Source organism: Lissotriton vulgaris, chromosome 8, assembly GCF_964263255.1.
Source record: "Lissotriton vulgaris chromosome 8, aLisVul1.2, whole genome shotgun sequence".
NCBI classification, from domain to species: domain Eukaryota; kingdom Metazoa; phylum Chordata; class Amphibia; order Caudata; family Salamandridae; genus Lissotriton; species Lissotriton vulgaris.
The window spans coordinates 110,159,036-110,176,216 of record NC_141696.1 but is presented as its reverse complement, the minus strand read 5'-3'; the positions used below and the strand labels follow the sequence as shown (position 1 = coordinate 110,176,216).

At 46.3% G+C, this 17,181-nt stretch overlaps 1 protein-coding gene across 2 annotated transcripts in view; it reads right to left on the bottom strand.

The window, feature by feature from the left end:
- INPPL1 (inositol polyphosphate phosphatase like 1) overlaps positions 1-17,181 on the bottom strand; it is a 915,229-nt gene that overhangs the window by 383,101 nt on the left and 514,947 nt on the right. For both annotated transcript variants that reach the window (XM_086933779.1, XM_086933780.1), the window contains one exon: positions 16,510-16,660. In XM_086933779.1, coding sequence (XP_086789905.1) covers positions 16,510-16,660 — 151 coding nt within the window. The remainder of the gene's footprint in view (positions 1-16,509; positions 16,661-17,181) is intronic.

The window sequence follows — 17,181 nt, the reverse complement described above, 5'->3', positions numbered from 1 at the left end:
ATAGATGCTCATCACATTAACTCTATTTCTACTCTTGCAGTATCATCATTGAATTCAAGACAGCATTATTCAGGTTTATTTTCACCAGTAAGGGATCCTTTCCCGGACTGGCACCTGAACATAGTTCTATCTCAACACCTGAACAGTTCATTCAAACCCATTCACAGAGCACACATCATATTTCTCACATGAAAGGTCACCTTGTTACTAAGCACTCACTCCGATCAGGAGGGTAGAGGAGATACAGGCTTTCTCAACTCAAGAACCTTCTTGCGAGGGAGGAGGAGCTTCGCGCGCAACCGTGATGGCCGCGTGAGCACAGGGCTCCCGGTCCTTTGCCACCTCCGGCACTTATCCTGACTATTATCCTGGTTTATGACGACGGGTCATTGAAGATGCAACCCAGCTGATATGATAGCTGTTTCCAGAAATTGATTTGGACCCCGGGAACCGATTCTACGAAACTCTGAACTTTTGCGGCCTGCTCCACGGAACTGCCCCGGGCTCGAGTCAATGGCCTGCCCGGGCAGTAATTGAACAACATCGGCCAGCCTGATTCTACTCTCTACCCAGGTCTTAGCTTTCGGTTTTGCTTTTGGCCTCGCACCCTCCCCAACATCGGTTTCGCTTCTGCCACCCAGGGTCTGCTCCACTTTGCAACTTCGCTCTAGTGCCGTGATTGAAAGTCACTGTTCGTTGCACAGCGAGTGGTAACCTGTTCCTTTAGCGAACCCCTTTGGGTGAGTTGAACGTTGCTATTTTAACCAGGTCTCCAGGTCCCCTCAGGGGCGCAGCTTCCAAGATGGCCGGCAAACCTGAGATTGAGAGGCGAAAGACCAAGACTGGCCACCGTGGAGGTACCATACAATCAAACGTTATGGACCGGTACACCCATCCTAAGGGATCCCCCGGTGGGGCGAGTAGGACTCTGGGAGAAACGGGAGACGACTCGATTGCAGGAGAGGACTTAACTCTACGTGATGTTATGGGCGCCATTGCTGGCATGAAGACCTCCATTGGCCAACAATACGAGACTCTGGCCCAAAAACTTGACACCGTTGCGATCGACGTCAATCTGATCAGGGCGGATTTAGTTAAGACCAATGAAAAAGTCAAATCCCTGGATGTGAAGACCTCCAGCCTCACGACTGACGTCTCCGACCTACAAACGGAGGTCCGCAATCTGCGGTCCTCAGCCGATTTCTTTTCTCGCCGACTGGAGGATTTCGAAAGTCGCGCAAGACGAAACAACGTTCGTATTGTGGGTGTCCCAGAAAAAAATGACAGCCCAACTGTTGACCTCCTCGTGGAGGATCTCATAGTAAACCACCTTGCACCTAAAGGCCTGAGCAACTTCTTTGCGGTGGAGCAGGCACATAGGGTGCCGGGAGGTAAACCTAAGCCGGGTGCTGCCCTGCGGCCCATAATCGCCAGGATTTTCAATTTCCGCGACAGAGACGCTACCCTGCAGGCGTCGCGCTCGGGTGGCCCCACGAAATTCGAAAACACTACGGTGAGCTTTTATCCGGACTTCACCCAGCTTGTGCAGAAACAAAGGATGGGGTTCCAGGGGGTGAAGGGACGACTGAGAGACAGAGACATGAAGTACGCAATGCTCTTTCCAGCGCGGCTACGTGTGGAATATGGAGATGGGACGTTCTTTTTTGATCATCCTGAGGCTGCAAGTGACTGGCATGATACGCTACCCAGGCAGCAGGAACACTCTGAACACTCTGGAGGAGCTGAAGGTGGTCCGATGGAGCAGGAATGAGAAACGGACTTGGTTCTCAAGACTACATATAGACTTTCCAGCTGCGGTTTGATGATTCTTAAACTTGCTTTGCTAGAGGTGGTTACCCTGGGGTGGCGGGGGGAGGGAGGGGTGAGTCTCTTCCTCCTCTGGGGTTTCTTCTCGTAGACTAGTTATATGTTAGGGCGACAGGCACACTGCAAGTTGGGGTGGCTTTTGAGTCTAACGCAGGGGTGCAGGGTGGTGGGTCTAGTTTTGGGAGTTTGTTGGGGGGTGGAGGGGGGAAGTTGTTTATGTTTGGTTCATTTCAAGGCAACGTATTGATGGACTTCTGGACTTGGTTGTCGCGTTCGTTGTGGGGAGGGTGCAGCACTCACTTCAGGGATGGGGGGTAGGCGATTGAAACTATTGAGTTGGAATTTTAATGCGTTGGGGGACAGGATAAAACGTAGTGTGGTGTTACAACTGTTAAGACGCCTCTCCCCTGATATTGTGCTGCTGCAGGAGACACACTTGATAGGAAACACATGCCACGCTATGAATCGACGGGGCTACAGTCTTCTGGCGCACTCTGGATTCACTAGAGGCTCTAGGGGGTGGGTATCCTGGTCAGGGGTTCCCTCCCTCTAGAGGTCGATAACATCCGCCTTGATTATAGGGGGCGGTACGTCACCATTATTGGAAGATGGGAGGGGAATGTTATCACCCTGCTTTCTGTTTATGTCCCGCCTGGCCTTCAGACTACGACCTTTGGCGACTTAGGGAGAGTGATTCTGGGGTTCCCGGAAGGCATCCTGGTGGTGGGTGGTGATTTTAATTCGGTAGTGTCTGGAAATAGCGACCGCTACCCCCCCAGGGAACTTGTGAGGTCTCGGTCCTGGCTGGGTGGCTACCTGGATACTTTGGGATTAATAGACAGTTGGAGACTGCTTCGACCGGGGCAGTTGCAGTATACCTTTCACTCTGGTGCTCACGGTAGTTTCTCGAGACTTGATTACATACTGATGCCCGTGACACAGGCCTCCACTGTCAGAGAGATTAGACACCTGGCGGAGGGTATTTCAGACCACTCTCCTTTATGGCTTGTCCTGGAAACAAGACTGGGAACTGAGGGCCGGGTAGCCCCGATTAGCCCTTGGTATCTCCGCGACCCTAAGATCCGTGCAGAGTTGGTCAAATCATTGAATCAATACTTCTTGGAAAATGAGGGGTCTGTGTCATCTTCTGTTTCACTGTGGGAAGCCTTCAAGACTGTTATCCGTGGCCAGACGCTGTCATTAATCAATAGCGCTAAGAAGCGTAAGCATGAGGCAGTTGTCCGACTTGAGACTGAAATAGCTGACTTAGAAAGGGAATTGGAAAGTGGTGTTGCCCAGGACAAGCTCCACCTCCTCAGTCTTAAACAACATGACTATAGAGCACTGGTGACGGATGCCGCCAAGGTGATGAGCAGAGAGCAGCAAGGACGTTTGTATGATGTGGGTGATAAGGCGGGAGGTTGATAGCTTGGCTAGACAAGAAGGAGAGGGCTAGTCGTGTGGTTCCTTTGATTGAGAGAGTGGATGGGGTGAGAGTAACTGACCCTACTGAGATCGTGGAGTGTTTTTCGGAATACTTCCGAACTGTATATTCCCCTGTATCAGACAGGCCGGAGCAGGACTCACATTTGCTTCTACGTGACATTGCACTGCCCCGCTTATCGGAATCAGACAGGGAACTGATGGACGCCGCGCTTTCCGTCGAGGAGGTGGCGATTGCTGTCCGCTCCGTGCGGTCGGGAAAAGCCATGGGCCCTAATGGACTCCCCATTGAGCTCTACAAGTTGCGTCCGGATGAAATAGCACTGTATCTCCGATCAATGTTTTTAGAGTCGCTAGACACAGGCTCCCTCCCTTCTGATCAACGACTTGCATCGATCGTCGGGATTCATAAAGAGGGGAAGCCGCGAGATCGTTGTGCATCATATAGACCCATTTCGCTCTTAAACGCTGAGCCCAAGATCCTCGCAAAAGTACTTGCGAACCGCTTGATAACTGTCATTAGCGACCTGATCCATCCAGATCAGTCCGGTTTCATTCCGCACCGTAACACTGCATTGAATCTCAGGCGCATGCACGGCGCCCTCGCGAGGGCGACGTCGCTACGTGAGCCGGCCATTTTAGCCTCTTGGACGCCACGATGGCGTTTGATACGCTAGAATGGCCGTACCTCTGGGCAGCCCTTGCTAAGTTTGGCTTTGGCCCTGTATTTATTGGCTGGGTGAAATTACTGTATGAGAAACCATTGGCCCAGGTGGTCGTGAATGGTCGAGTCTCTGGCTCGTTTACCCTCGGAAGAGGCAAGCGCCAAGGATGCCTGTTGTCTCCCCTTCTTTTTGCCCTTGCTTTGGAACCCTTGGCAGCCTGGCTGAGGTGGGAGCCATTGATGAAGGGTATACAATGGACCCCAGACCTCGAGGACCGAGTGTCACTCTATATGTGGATGATATCCTGCTATATCTTACTTCGCCTCGGAAGTCGCTGATAGTGTTATTTGATGTGTTGAATTCTTTTGGGAAAAATTCCGGCCTTGTAATTAACTGTTCCAAGTCCTGTGTGTATGTTCTTTCGGGTGGGTCTCCTCTCTTGCCACGTGGGTGCCCCATACAGGTGGTGCAGGCGGGGTTTAACTACCTGGGGGCTTTATCGCCTTGGATCCAGTGGTCCGCTATGAACGTAACTTGCTACCCCCGCTTCAACGCCTAAGGTCCGATGTTGAGGCATGGCGCAAACTTCCGTTGTCCCCTCTTGGACGAGCGGCTTTATTCAAGATGATGTCGTTACCCCGGCTTCTATGTGCGTTACAGAATACATTTGACACTATCCCAGCAAGCTACTTCCGAGAGGTGGAAAGTCTGCAGAGATAATTGATATGGGACGGGCGATCCCGTATTGCCCTTGCCAAATTGACACTCCTGTGGTACGATGGTGGAATCGCACTCCCAGATATTAGGCGCTACTATTGGGCCTCCCAGCTGGGGGCGATTAATCATGGTACGTACGGTCTGCATCTAATCCTGCGTTCGAAATGGACAAGTGGCAGTTGCCTGGTGGTGACTACAACAGGGTGCTCCATACAAAATCGGCCGGGAAGATGCTCACGGGTCCAACCAAGATAGTGGTGCAAGTATGGTATCGTGCGAATGCTGCCATGGGATGGAAGGATAGATTGACACGTGCGACTCCACTTTACGCATCCGAGAGTCTGGGCTCCCTGTGGAAGACGAAAGGCTTCGACAGGTGGGACATGATTGGTATTTGCAGGGTGAATGACGTATGGATCAAGGACAGGGCCAAGACTTTTGAGGAGTTGAAGGTGGAGTATGAATTGTGTGACAGAGTTTTTCCAGTATGCGCAGATTCAACACGTACTGCTGTCGGTATTTCCGTCGGGTACAACTGTCCCGGAGGCATACCCGCTTGAAGATCGGATACTGGATGGATACGTCCCTGATAGTACGATCTCGCTAATTTACCAAAAACTAATTAATAATAGGGTCGACCTTCTACACAGTTTCAGAGAGGCCTGGACCAGCGATGGTCTGGAGTTGGATGACGAGGACTGGCAGTCTGGTTAGCATGGGATATTCCTTGGACGGGATGTGTAGGCGTGGATGCGGTTTCTTGGGCACTTTTCTCAACATACTTTGGGAGTGCCCGGTGGTTGTGCGTTTCTGGAATAGAGTACATGAAGTTATGAAAGAGGTCACGGGTGTTGCGTTGTTGCCTGAAGCTAGGAGATGCTTGTTGAATGTTTGGGAGCCGACTGACTATGGTGTGACACAGACGCAGTGGGCGACCTTCGGCAACATGATTGCCAAGAGAGATATAGCGCAATTGTGGGGATCCCAGAGGCCGCCCACTGTTCGGGTATGGAAGGAAAATATGGACTGGTGTATGTTTAGAGAGAAGACGGTATACGTAGCACGTGGCAAGCCTCGTAAATGGGGGAAAATCTGGGGCCAGTGGAACTCCTACCGAGGTGAAATATGTACACCTCCCTTCACACAAGTAGAGACTGCCTCACCTTCCCCCTGACCCTACATTCCTACTGCTATTTCAGCTAAAATGCCTCCTGACTCGCAATTCCCCTTGATTTCCCCCATCCCGTACTGTTGTTGACTGTATTGAAATTGTATGCTCTCCTACCTCGCCGGACGCGCCACCATTTCAATTATTGTATTGCCATGTTTCTTCATTGTTTATGTTTTAAATTTAATAAAAAGAAATATAATTTTTTTTTTGTTTTAAAAGAACCTTCTTGCGCCTCACAGGCAATTTAGTACTTCTCAGAACCAATCCAAAGATTTATTCCCAAGGTTCCTTCGGATTTTGCCTCAGTGAACCTATAATATTTCAGACTTTCTTCCTGAATCCAGCATCACCAGCTGAAAGGTCAATTCTATGTCAGGACTGGAGGCGAGGATTATGCCTTCTTCCTTCACTTTATTCAAATAGCAGCTCATTGAAGGATAACAAAAAAAACTATGTTTCCCATGAACACTTGAGAGAAGGTAGTTTAGAAAAAACACATAGAAACAGCCAATCATGGCATAGCCACAATGTCCAATCAGGGGGCTCATAGCCCAAAATAGTCCTCTCTCACTGGCCGCTCGCCCTTTTCTTCGCTGCTACGCAGCCGAGTTAAGTACCCTCCAGATGTTATTTCACTGTTTGATGCTGAAGTTCTGTATTAATATACTGTTTTCATACTGTATTGGACTGTAATTGCAGGTGATTGTTTTTCCACTTCATTTTATGCTAATTTGTGTATGCGCGTGTCATTGCGACTTTCCTCTTGTTTTTTGCCGCTTTGGGCGCTGAGTTTCATTCCTCCTGCGCTCAGCGCGATGTTGCGACTTTAATTGTCCAAATCATTGTTGGTTTTTGTTTCCTCACCGCGGGAGCGTTCCTCGCACCTACTTGCTGGTGCCTCGCTCAAAGCGTCGACCTCCCGCGCCAGCGGGCGTGGGAGGCAATGCTGAATGCAACGTGATGTTTGAATTCCTCACATTCCTGGGAATTCAGTCATCACGTGCATTCTTCGAGCAGCCGGTCCTGAAAGTGAGATGCCCATCTGGGTCTATATGTGATCAGGCGGCTTGACAAGGACGAAGCCTCCGATCGCTTGTGATAATTATTAATGCTCTGCTTCCCAGTGAGTTTGGGAGCAGAGTCTGTATTTGAGCTTATTATGGCCTGATTTTGGGTCTTTATTTAGGCCTAAAGGTCTGTGTGTGGGACACTGCCCGGACCAGCTCCCCTGTGACAAGGGTCATTACTCCCAATTTAAAAACCTAATTCACCAGCCTGTGTGTCCCGAGGGGCTCTAACCCCATTTAAATTGCGAGAAACTCGCGCTTAATTTCAGGCTGATACCCAGCCCTTAAAATTATAGGCCCTACTTCAAGGCCTGGTGCACTGATACCCAGACACCCCTAATTGGTTCCTGACCTTTTATAGTTTATTTAGTTATGGAATACCAGGAGGACTAACAGGAGGAGGACCCTCTGGCTGACCTCCCTTGGGGTGATGAGTTCTATGAGGCTGTTGACACCTCAATTTATTGAGCAGTGGCGGAGGTCATGACTCTGTTGGAGGAGAGGCTTTCCCGCCAAATAGCCCAAGCCTTTGAGAGGCTGACTCCCCAATACACTGCTCCTGCTCCGCCCCGTCTCACCCCAGGTGGAGAAGTGTGGCTCACTGGTTAGAGCAGGCAGACGCTGAAGCAGAGGTCAGACCCGGGACCAGGGTTCAATTCCCGACGCGGCAGGGTCTTGAGCTCAAATGTCCATGGACTCGATAATTCTCGCTTCGGTGCCTGACCTAATCATGGGTTCACACTCTGCAACTCTGGGCATTAAGCTTGCTTAATCTCCACAACGGCCCCCGCGGCGGGATGCCTGGCTTTCACCTTGGGGATGCCCTGTAGGGTCTATCTCACAGGGAAAAGCCAGGACGGGTTCCCAAGGCAAGCGCGGAGATACCCCTTCGGGGGTCGATTCTGGCGCTATATAAGAAACATAATAATAATAATAATAATGGACCACTACAAGGGAAACAAGGCCCACGACCACTCAAACTATCCAGGCCTGCCGAAAAACATCAGACATGCCTGATGATATTATACACCCACGTTCCTCCGAATTGGCCCTGGCCAACAAGGTTGCTAGTTATGTGGCGAGTCACATTCGTAGGCCACTAAAAAAGGAGGCCAGTAAATTTCTCCGGGTGGAGTCCCCCCGTCCCTCCATTGAGGGCAAGGTAGCACTTACCCCGGAAATTGATCCTCTCATGGCCACCTTCTTAAAGAAGTTTATTAGAGACCCTAAGAAGGGTATTGACAGGTCAGGGCAGGCATGCCAGGATAAGCTCCTGGATGCCTTAGGCCCCATTACAAATATTTTGGATATGGCAGAGGAAGCCAAAGAATCTGGCTCAATATTTTCACTGTATGTGTTTAGGCCAACATGGTTGTTAGTCCAGTCACGCACTGTTCATTTAGTGTTATACCACACCTTATTATTCTTCACAACGTAATCAAAAATTCATCAAATACTTTTCATTGATTTATTATTTTGTTCAGTTCTCGGTATAATTCATGTTTTATAGCACATGTTTTTCAACATAAATTTTTCATTATAATCACACAATGAATTCAACTTGATAATCACATATCCTACGAGTAAATCACAACCACATTTACAATGCATAACAAATCTTGATCACATGCCCGATGCATTTCGGCACTATCAGTGCCTTCCTCAGGGGCTATCACTAAAAAAAGAAAATGAAAACCATGATGTTTAACACATACGCTCATGGGTGCTCATACAGTTCAGATTGTAAATCTATTAAATCGTACTTTATAGTTGTACTGACTCAATGTTTGAGATCTGTAATAATACATGTCATAATTAATTTATATGTTCCTGCTTCAGGGCCTCAGAGGGAATATAACCAATAGTTTTTAGAGATCTTACCGATACTTTACTGAGGTTGATCGGCGTGTGTGCTGTATTTCAAAACACATATGGAAAATTTTTCAGATACTTTGTGCTGGGTTTGCCAAATTAAACAAGTTGATTGTCTCATATGGGAATCCTACCTGTGGTTGAAAATCTTTACTTTGTGCCTAAATGACGAAAAAAATGCGGAGTCACTTACAGATTATTTCTTTGGTCACAAAATTTGCTGGTTTAGGTCAGTCCTAGGATGCTTGATTCCGGTCCAGGAAAGACATGGCTTGGCAGTTCGGGCTGGACTGTTCCCATGAGGCACAGGGTCAAGGCTGATTTGCATATGGTCATGTCTGAACAGGGGTGGTGAGGAGTGCAAAAAAACGATGGATTTAGGCCCAGATCTCTGTACTGGGGTGAAGGTATGACATTGTTCTGCATTCTGTCCATCAACTGTTGTTTTCCATTTGTAACCCCGAGTGGGATGGGTATGCTCAGACGGGAGTCCCATGCTCTCCACACCACTGGAGTCAAGCTATCCTGGCTGAAGATGGCTGATAGCCAGAAACCAGTCCTAGGATGCTTGATTCCGGTCCAGGAAAGACATGGCTTGGTAGTTCGGGCTGGACTGTTCCCATGAGGCACAGGGTCAAGGCTTTTGCATATGGCCATGTCTGAACTGGGGTGGTGTGGAGTGCAAAAAAACGATGGATTTAGGCCCAGATCTCTATTCTGGGGTGAATGTATGACATTGTTCTGCATTCTGTCCATCAACTGTTGTTTTGCAACATATTTCGTACCCAGTCTGTCCCTAGCGGGTCAAATGGCACTTCATCAGGACTGAGAAAGCTAAGTGAAAAAGTGCACTACCGACTGGTATTGAGATTCTGTGACATAAATGACCAGATGCGGTAGGAATGCCCTAGTAGACTTGTACTGGGGAGTACTGTAGACCCCTAGTTACTTAGTCTAAGGCTGACGGGGATAACCAGAGCACGTTGTTGCTCCGGTTGAGGCGTAGGCAGTCAACGGACAATCGTCCTACCCTTGCTCCAGGCCCTGTGATGCTTTCCTCCAGGAGTGGAGCCCAGAGAAGGGGTACGCCTTCCCTCCCTTCGCGATGATCACGAGGACGACGGCTCAGGTCTGGCGACAAAAAGCAGAGTTAGTCATAATCAACCCCTGTTGAAGGTCGCAAGTCTGGTTTCCAGTTCTTCTGGAACTTTTCTGGGATTCTCTAATCCCACTCCCCCACTTTCCAACCGCCCTACTGAGATCCGACAAGGTTCCACATCCTCTGGTGCAGACAAACTCACTGTGGCTCATGGCATGGCGGATTTCAGGGGACGATGGGAGGTCCGGGGCCTTTCGCAAGAGGCTGAAACCTTTCTATCCAAGGCTTGGGCAGACAGAACTGTCAAGAGGTATAGATCTGCTTGGGGCAGATGGTTCCATTGGTGTTTACGACGGGGTTTTGATCCCCTGGTCGCAGACTTAGTGCATGTTGTGAATTTCTAGGCACCATTGGCCTCCAATGGCATGGCATACAGATCGATAAACACCTTTCGCTCTACAATGTCCTCCGGACATGTGCCGATTAATGACACTTCTGTGGGCGAGCACCCCATGATATGCAGACTGTTATGTGGTATTCGGCTCTCTTTAACTCCAGAGACTCGCTTCTCTGCCCTTTTGGACGTGAACCAAGTGCTCAACTTGTTTCTCTCCTGGCAACCAAACAGTTTTCTCTCCAGGAAAGAGCTTTCTGCTAAGTTGGCTATGCTTCTCTGCGTCATCTCCAGTAGATGGGTCGCCGATGTCAGAGCTTTCGACAGCACAAGTAGGATGTTTACTCTTAATGGAGTGACTTTCACTCTCCTTAGAAGGACAATGTGTCATTCCAGGGTTATTTCGTACCCAGAATTTCCAGACTCTCCGAAACCGTGTGTGGTTTGATGCCTTAACCCCTTGCATGCGCAGTGAATTTTCGCACTGTGCAGGTGTTTTTAAAAGTGGGAGGGATTTGGATGGCCCCCGGCACACGCCCACCATGACGCATTACAGCCGGGGGCCGTCATGAGCATGCAAGGTGTTAAAGCATATGAATAAATGATGGAGGAGGTTCCTCTACCAGGGGAATGGCAACTTCTTATTGCTCTCCGGAAGACTTTTAAGGCGGTTTCGTCACCTACCATTGCTAGATGGGTGAGATGGGGGATGCAAGAAGCAGGCATTAGCCTCTGTCACTTTGTTGCCCACTCGGCACGGGGGGCAATGGCCTCTAAAGCATTTGGCTTGGGTGCCCGTTTACAAGATATCCTCAACTCGGCAGATTGGTCTTCGGACTCAACGTTTAAAAGATTTTATTTTAAGCCAGTGCTGGACATGGCTCGCCTTGTTGTGAACAAGCTTTGAACTAGCATATTCCTTGCTTCCAGTTCTGACATAGAATGAAACATTTCCTAGCTAATGTAACGGAAAGTTTCAATTCTATTAAGGACTCGGAGGCGAGGATTATCCCGCCCTAGGGTCCAAGAGAGGACATCCTTCCCCGCATTTGAGTACATAATCTTGCTTATCTATAAGGGGTTTGGTGGGAAACGTTGTTCTATTGTGCACTAACTACGTTTGCTGCTTAATTTTGCAGGCCTTGCAGTTTGGGCTCAGATGGTAATATTTCTCTGTCTTTGCAGGGTCTGATGCAAACAAACAGGATGCATGAAGGTGATCAGACGGCTGGCTCTGCGCAATGAAAGAGGGCGAGCGGCCAGTGAGAGAGGACTGTGTTGGGCTATGAGCCCCCTGATAGGACATTGTGGCTATGCCATGATTGGCTATTTCTATGTGTTTTGTCTAAACTACCTTCTCCCAAGTGTTCATGGGAAACGTAGTTTTTTGTTATCCTTCAATGAGCTGCTATTAGAATAAAGTGAAGAAAGAAGGCATAATTCTCGCCTCCGAGTGCTTAATAGAATTGAAACTTTCTGTTAAATTAGCTAGGAACATTTTCATTCATACACTATATATCAAATGATATCTAAAATTCTACTTACATCACAATAAACAACTCATAAGAACTGACACTTGTAAGGGTGTTCCAGTCACAATGTCACCACCACTCATTGAATTTCAAATGCAATCCAGTTCTGCTACTCAAAGGCTGTCCAGCCCCACCGCCCGTCCCCTAAACCCCAAAACTTCAGCAAAAGCAAGGTTGCACTCAACTAGGACAGTTTCCACCTCAATGATTAAGTTTGCGGAAGTGCCTCTAGAGAAGATATTCTGTGCTGCAACTTGGAAGAGTGTGCATATGATTCATGCAGCATTATTACCTGGAATCGAAGTTGGCAGCCATTGTACCTCTCAAATAAGGCCTTGAGATGAAATTACTCTTTGCAGCCACGTAAGATTGGCGCTAAAGATTGCACAGAAGCGCTGCAACTATGCTCCTGCAATGTGGGCGGCTTAAAAAATCTTTCAGAAACTGCCACAGTAACCACTTAATGGGAGAGGCACCACATTATTCTACTGCAAGACTTGGGCCCAAGAAAGTGTGCTACTGATTGGATTAATTGAATTTACCAACTTTGCGTTCAAACACACATTAAGAGGTTGTCCTAGGGGGTGGCCTGTCAATTTAAAAGCCCAGGACCTTGCAACTGAAATTGTCCCAACCATGGAAGTTGTCAGTGAAGCAGGAGCACTGGTCCAAAAACTCAAAATACCCTTTAATAATTCCAAATATATATATCAACCCGGCTGCCTCGGGAAAACGTGAGGTAGAGGCAAATCTGCAATCTGTTAGTAGGCCTAAAGCAGGACCATTATGATGCTGAATTCACACTAACAGGTGACTTTAATTCAAATCTCTTCCATTAACTAGACGCTGACAAATACATTGTTGAACAAGACCAAGCATGGCAGATCCCAGATCAGCCAGTGTGCGTTAATGCTGATGGCTTGTACCACAATGGGCCTGAGGGTATGAAATGAGAGATTCCCAGAGGATCGGCCATCTGCTAAACGTGTATTTCTTCAAAGGCTACCTCTACAATAGATTATACTTTGGTGTCCCTCAACCTGTTCAACTGGAAAATTTCTTTTAGAATTGATCTACGGACAGAAAGTGAACATAGCCCCCAAATAATGGACTTAAAAACAGAGATGTTTACATTCAAAAGCCCAAATGTTACTAACTCTAGTGTCTTCAGAAACGTTGAGAAGATTGCAATGGAAAGGGCAAGTTACAACGATATAATAGAGCAGTGTGTAGCTTTAACACATGTGAATTTATCCAAGGACAGCAACCCTGTGCAAGCTTGGGAGTTAAATGTGGAAATGCTGTTAAACAGGTTTACAATTTGGTCTTCCAAAAAGGACAACAAATTGGTCCAAAGATACAAAAAATAAGAATGGTTTGCATTGGGGATTGAAAAGAACAGTTTGAACTGCCACATAAGAACTGTGAGGAAATATCCATCTAGTAGAACCCTGGTGGAAAACTTTAGACAAACCAGACAAGGGTATAAAAATGTACCTTGGGCAGCGAAGGAGTATGATGAAGGCCTATGGGCAAGAGCCCTCTACAACTGTATGAAATAATATTCAAGGCAACTTTGGAGGATTATACACAACTTACAAAGAAGCCCTGGTGTTGCCAATAACATTAAAATCACAGAGGTAGCCTTGGTTCAGTATCTCCCAGCACATTATAATATTCAGCTAGAAGATCAAGTGACTTTATCCTTAGTTCGCCCACGGTGGGAGCTGCCTGATTCGTATACAGATACCTTTCAGCCAAACCAAATAGATGGTGTTCCAGGGCCGAACAGTCTGCCACATGCCCTCCTTAAATCAAATATGACAAGTTAGGCACATAATACAATTCAATACTCGAGGCAAGGAGCCATTATCCACCAGATATACAAAGGCAGTAGTAAAAGAGAGAGTAAAAGAAGCTGGCCTGGTGGGCCCGAAAGCGAATGCAGCAACATGGACCCAGGGCGTTCAGGATCAACAGGGTCTTTTATGTTACGATGGCAGACGCTTACGGTGCTATGAGGACAAAAAAAAAAAAAAGAGATACATCTAATTATTGCCTGTAGCCGTATTGGATAATGAGTCTAAGAATTACACGGGCTGTTACTTCAAGATCTGAACGAATGGGTGGAGGATCAGCAGAAACTACCATACAATCAGACTGGTTTTCACCCAGGCATGGGTATCTTGTCCAATCTGACTGCCTTGGACAGGATTAAAAAAAAGTTCTGAAAGCCAAAAGTCATTTCCATGCCTGTTCCATGGATTTAAAGGCAGCTTTCAACCAAGTTGATAGGAAACATTTGTGGTTTAAGCTAGCAGACTAAGGCAATCCAACAACTTCATATTGATACAAGGATTCCGATTAAAATTGGAGCTGGAACAAGCATCTTGCGCAAGATCCACATCACAACAGGACTCAAACAAGGCTGTGTGCTCGCGCCAACCTTGTTTTAACATCTTTATGGCAGACCTCACACCTGAATTGGACTCAATTATGCCTACGTGCCCAACATAGAGGGGAAAACATTAACAAGCATGATATATGCAGATGCTATTGTTCTACTCAGTAGAACCAATGTGGGTCTCCAAAGTCTGCTGCATGTACTAAGCAACTACACGTCAATCAAGTGTGAAACAAATCTCAATAAAAAAAGTGTTGACATTTACCACAAGCCCTAGGAAGCTTTGACTGTGGTTTATAAAGGCCCATAAATGAAGATAATTAAAAGAGTATAAGTATCCAGGGGTCATAATAACCACAACAGGGACTTTACTTGGACAGAGGGGATCAAATGAAACCAAAAGCAGAAGCACTCTTATCAGCCTTTGTGTCACTTCAGAAAAGATTTGGATGTTATTCTCTACAAGTTATATAGACGGTTGTTGCCACAAAACTCCTCCCCACTATAGTATATTGTTTTAAAGAGCTTTGTGGTTGCGAAACAGAGTGTTTTGAAGTGCTTAGTTGAAACATATATAGGAAGCTCTTTCGCCTACCATGAAATGCTTCTCCAGCTTAAATAAGGTTGGAATTCAGCCTACTAAACCAAACAAATACAAGACAAAGTGCCTTTATCAGATTCTGTTATAAATTTAGAGCTGCCAAGGTGCTCGTTAAATCAAATGTTCTGGACGGAACTATCTACTGGTACCAGGTTCACCCATTTCAGAGATCATCTATTGATTAGAATAAAGAACTTGAAAATAAATGGGCTGTAGTAGCAGCCAATGTCCTTTCAAGTCTTTAAGAAATTGGTAAACAGAAATATGCAAGAGTTGTCACTTCAGGCAAATAGAAATTTCTTTGCAAAGCGAGCTCTTTCATGGTTTATCATACAATCTCATAAATCCCTAGAGCAACTTGGCTACTGTTATTCTGTCAATACGATAATGAAATGAATGTGTCTGCGTCTAGGTGATTTCCCAACTCTAGATGTAAGACCCAAATGGCCTGTCAAAACAAAAAAACAAAGACTCTATATGGTGCAAGCAAGTCCCAAGTCCCCCACACAATTTTTATTTTTGTTTGGTGGGGGACATAGCTCAAACTCCACCCAAAGGTATCAGAGCACTTTACATGAGCACCAGTTGCGTTACAGATAGACACATTTTTTATTTTATTTTTTTCGGCACAGGGAGAGTAATTGATTTGCCCAGAATCACAGGATGCTGAGCATCTCTCCCGAGACTCGAATTCGGTTCCCCAGCTTTGAGGTCGACCGCTCTAGCTGTTATACCACATACTCTCCTCTGTCACTCATGAACTCCTGTTGGAGCATTGACAATGTTTGCACCATACCTTAAAGCATCTTGGAGAGTGCATATGGCAGCAATCAGTTATAGCATCTTTTAATTGAGAAAATATAAGACTTAATGTGCAAATAATCAGTTTTTTGTACCAGGCTTATAAAAAGCTCCTATAAACTTGACATTGGCGCATACTGCACGACATGAAATCACTGTTTTAAATTGTTTGCATATTTTATGTAAAGACCTAGCCAGATGTACATAAAATGTATAATTCAGTTTGGAAAAAAACGGGAACAGGCGTAACATTACAATGCATCTATTTTTCTTTTTAACTTGCTTAACAGTTCACAATTGTGTTTTGTTTCCCAGGGTGATACTTTTTATGGACACTGCACTTTACATAATTTAGAGATTTTTTAAATGATGTTCTTAATGGGATTTTAATGAAATGGTTTTAATTAAGTATTCATGAAATAAATAAAATATACGATTTTATATTTGATCTATTTCCCATCGTACCTCAAGGGCTGGCACTAGCAAGTATGAAGAAGAACCATGGGCCTGGTACACTGTCTGATGGAATGGGTGCCACTAGACGTAGTGCTATGGGCGGGGGAAGGGGTATGCTGTAAATCTTAATATGCCATCAGTTACTTTACATATATCATGTGTGTCAATTACATAGAAAAAATAAGTGTAAGCCTATATCTTCTTTACAGATCTTGGAACCCTTAGTGGTTGTAATATACGTAATAAGGTTTCATTTAGGGGACTAACACTCTTAATGATGACCCCTCACCCCCCTCAGACTCCCAGAATTGACAGAAGCAATTGTACTCAGTGACTTGGGGCGTGATTCTCATGAAATCATCAGGGTTAACCTGTGAAATAACAGAAGACTATCAAAAGCCCTGAAGCACGTGTCAAATGAAGCAGAAGATGCAAACCCATCAGGCACATGCATTCTTACTCTTATCATGAGTGAAGGTGTTCCAGTCTTCTTGGGAATCTTTCTGCTTCTTCATCACCACCAGCTTCCCACCCTCCACATCCACACTCAGCGTGTATTTCATAGTTTTCCGGATCTTAGTGAGATCTGCCAAGTTCATGTCCAGCTTCACCTGATTAAATAAAGAAGAGACAATATAGTAGCCCAAAGACATCTGAAGAGCCAGATTGTGTGAAGCAGGGTACACAGGCTGCAGTCATCGACTAGCAAAAGACAAACTTAAGGTTTGGAGTAAGTACAGCTATCTCATCAAGCAGGAGGGGACACCTTACCAGACTGAGTGAACAGTACCTTGCCTGTAGTTGTCATCTACTGGATTTAATTGAAACCTACCCAAATCAGTCTTTACTTCCTACAGTGTATGATAAGCACAGCTCAATATCGCAGAAACAGAAGGACCTTGATGTAGCTAGCTAATATGTTGTAAGAAGACACACATTTTCTTAATCAAAGAGTCCTGTTAAGACAGCAAAGCACGTGAAGTTGTCACCTTCATCATCTCAGTCAGCCCTTGGTGGAGATGGCTGAAGCAAGCAACCTTGAGGAGAAACCCATGACAGCAATGGAGTATATGCAGAGGGCTAACAATCATGAAATGTGCACTGTGTGCCCAGTGTAGCACTGGACTAAGGC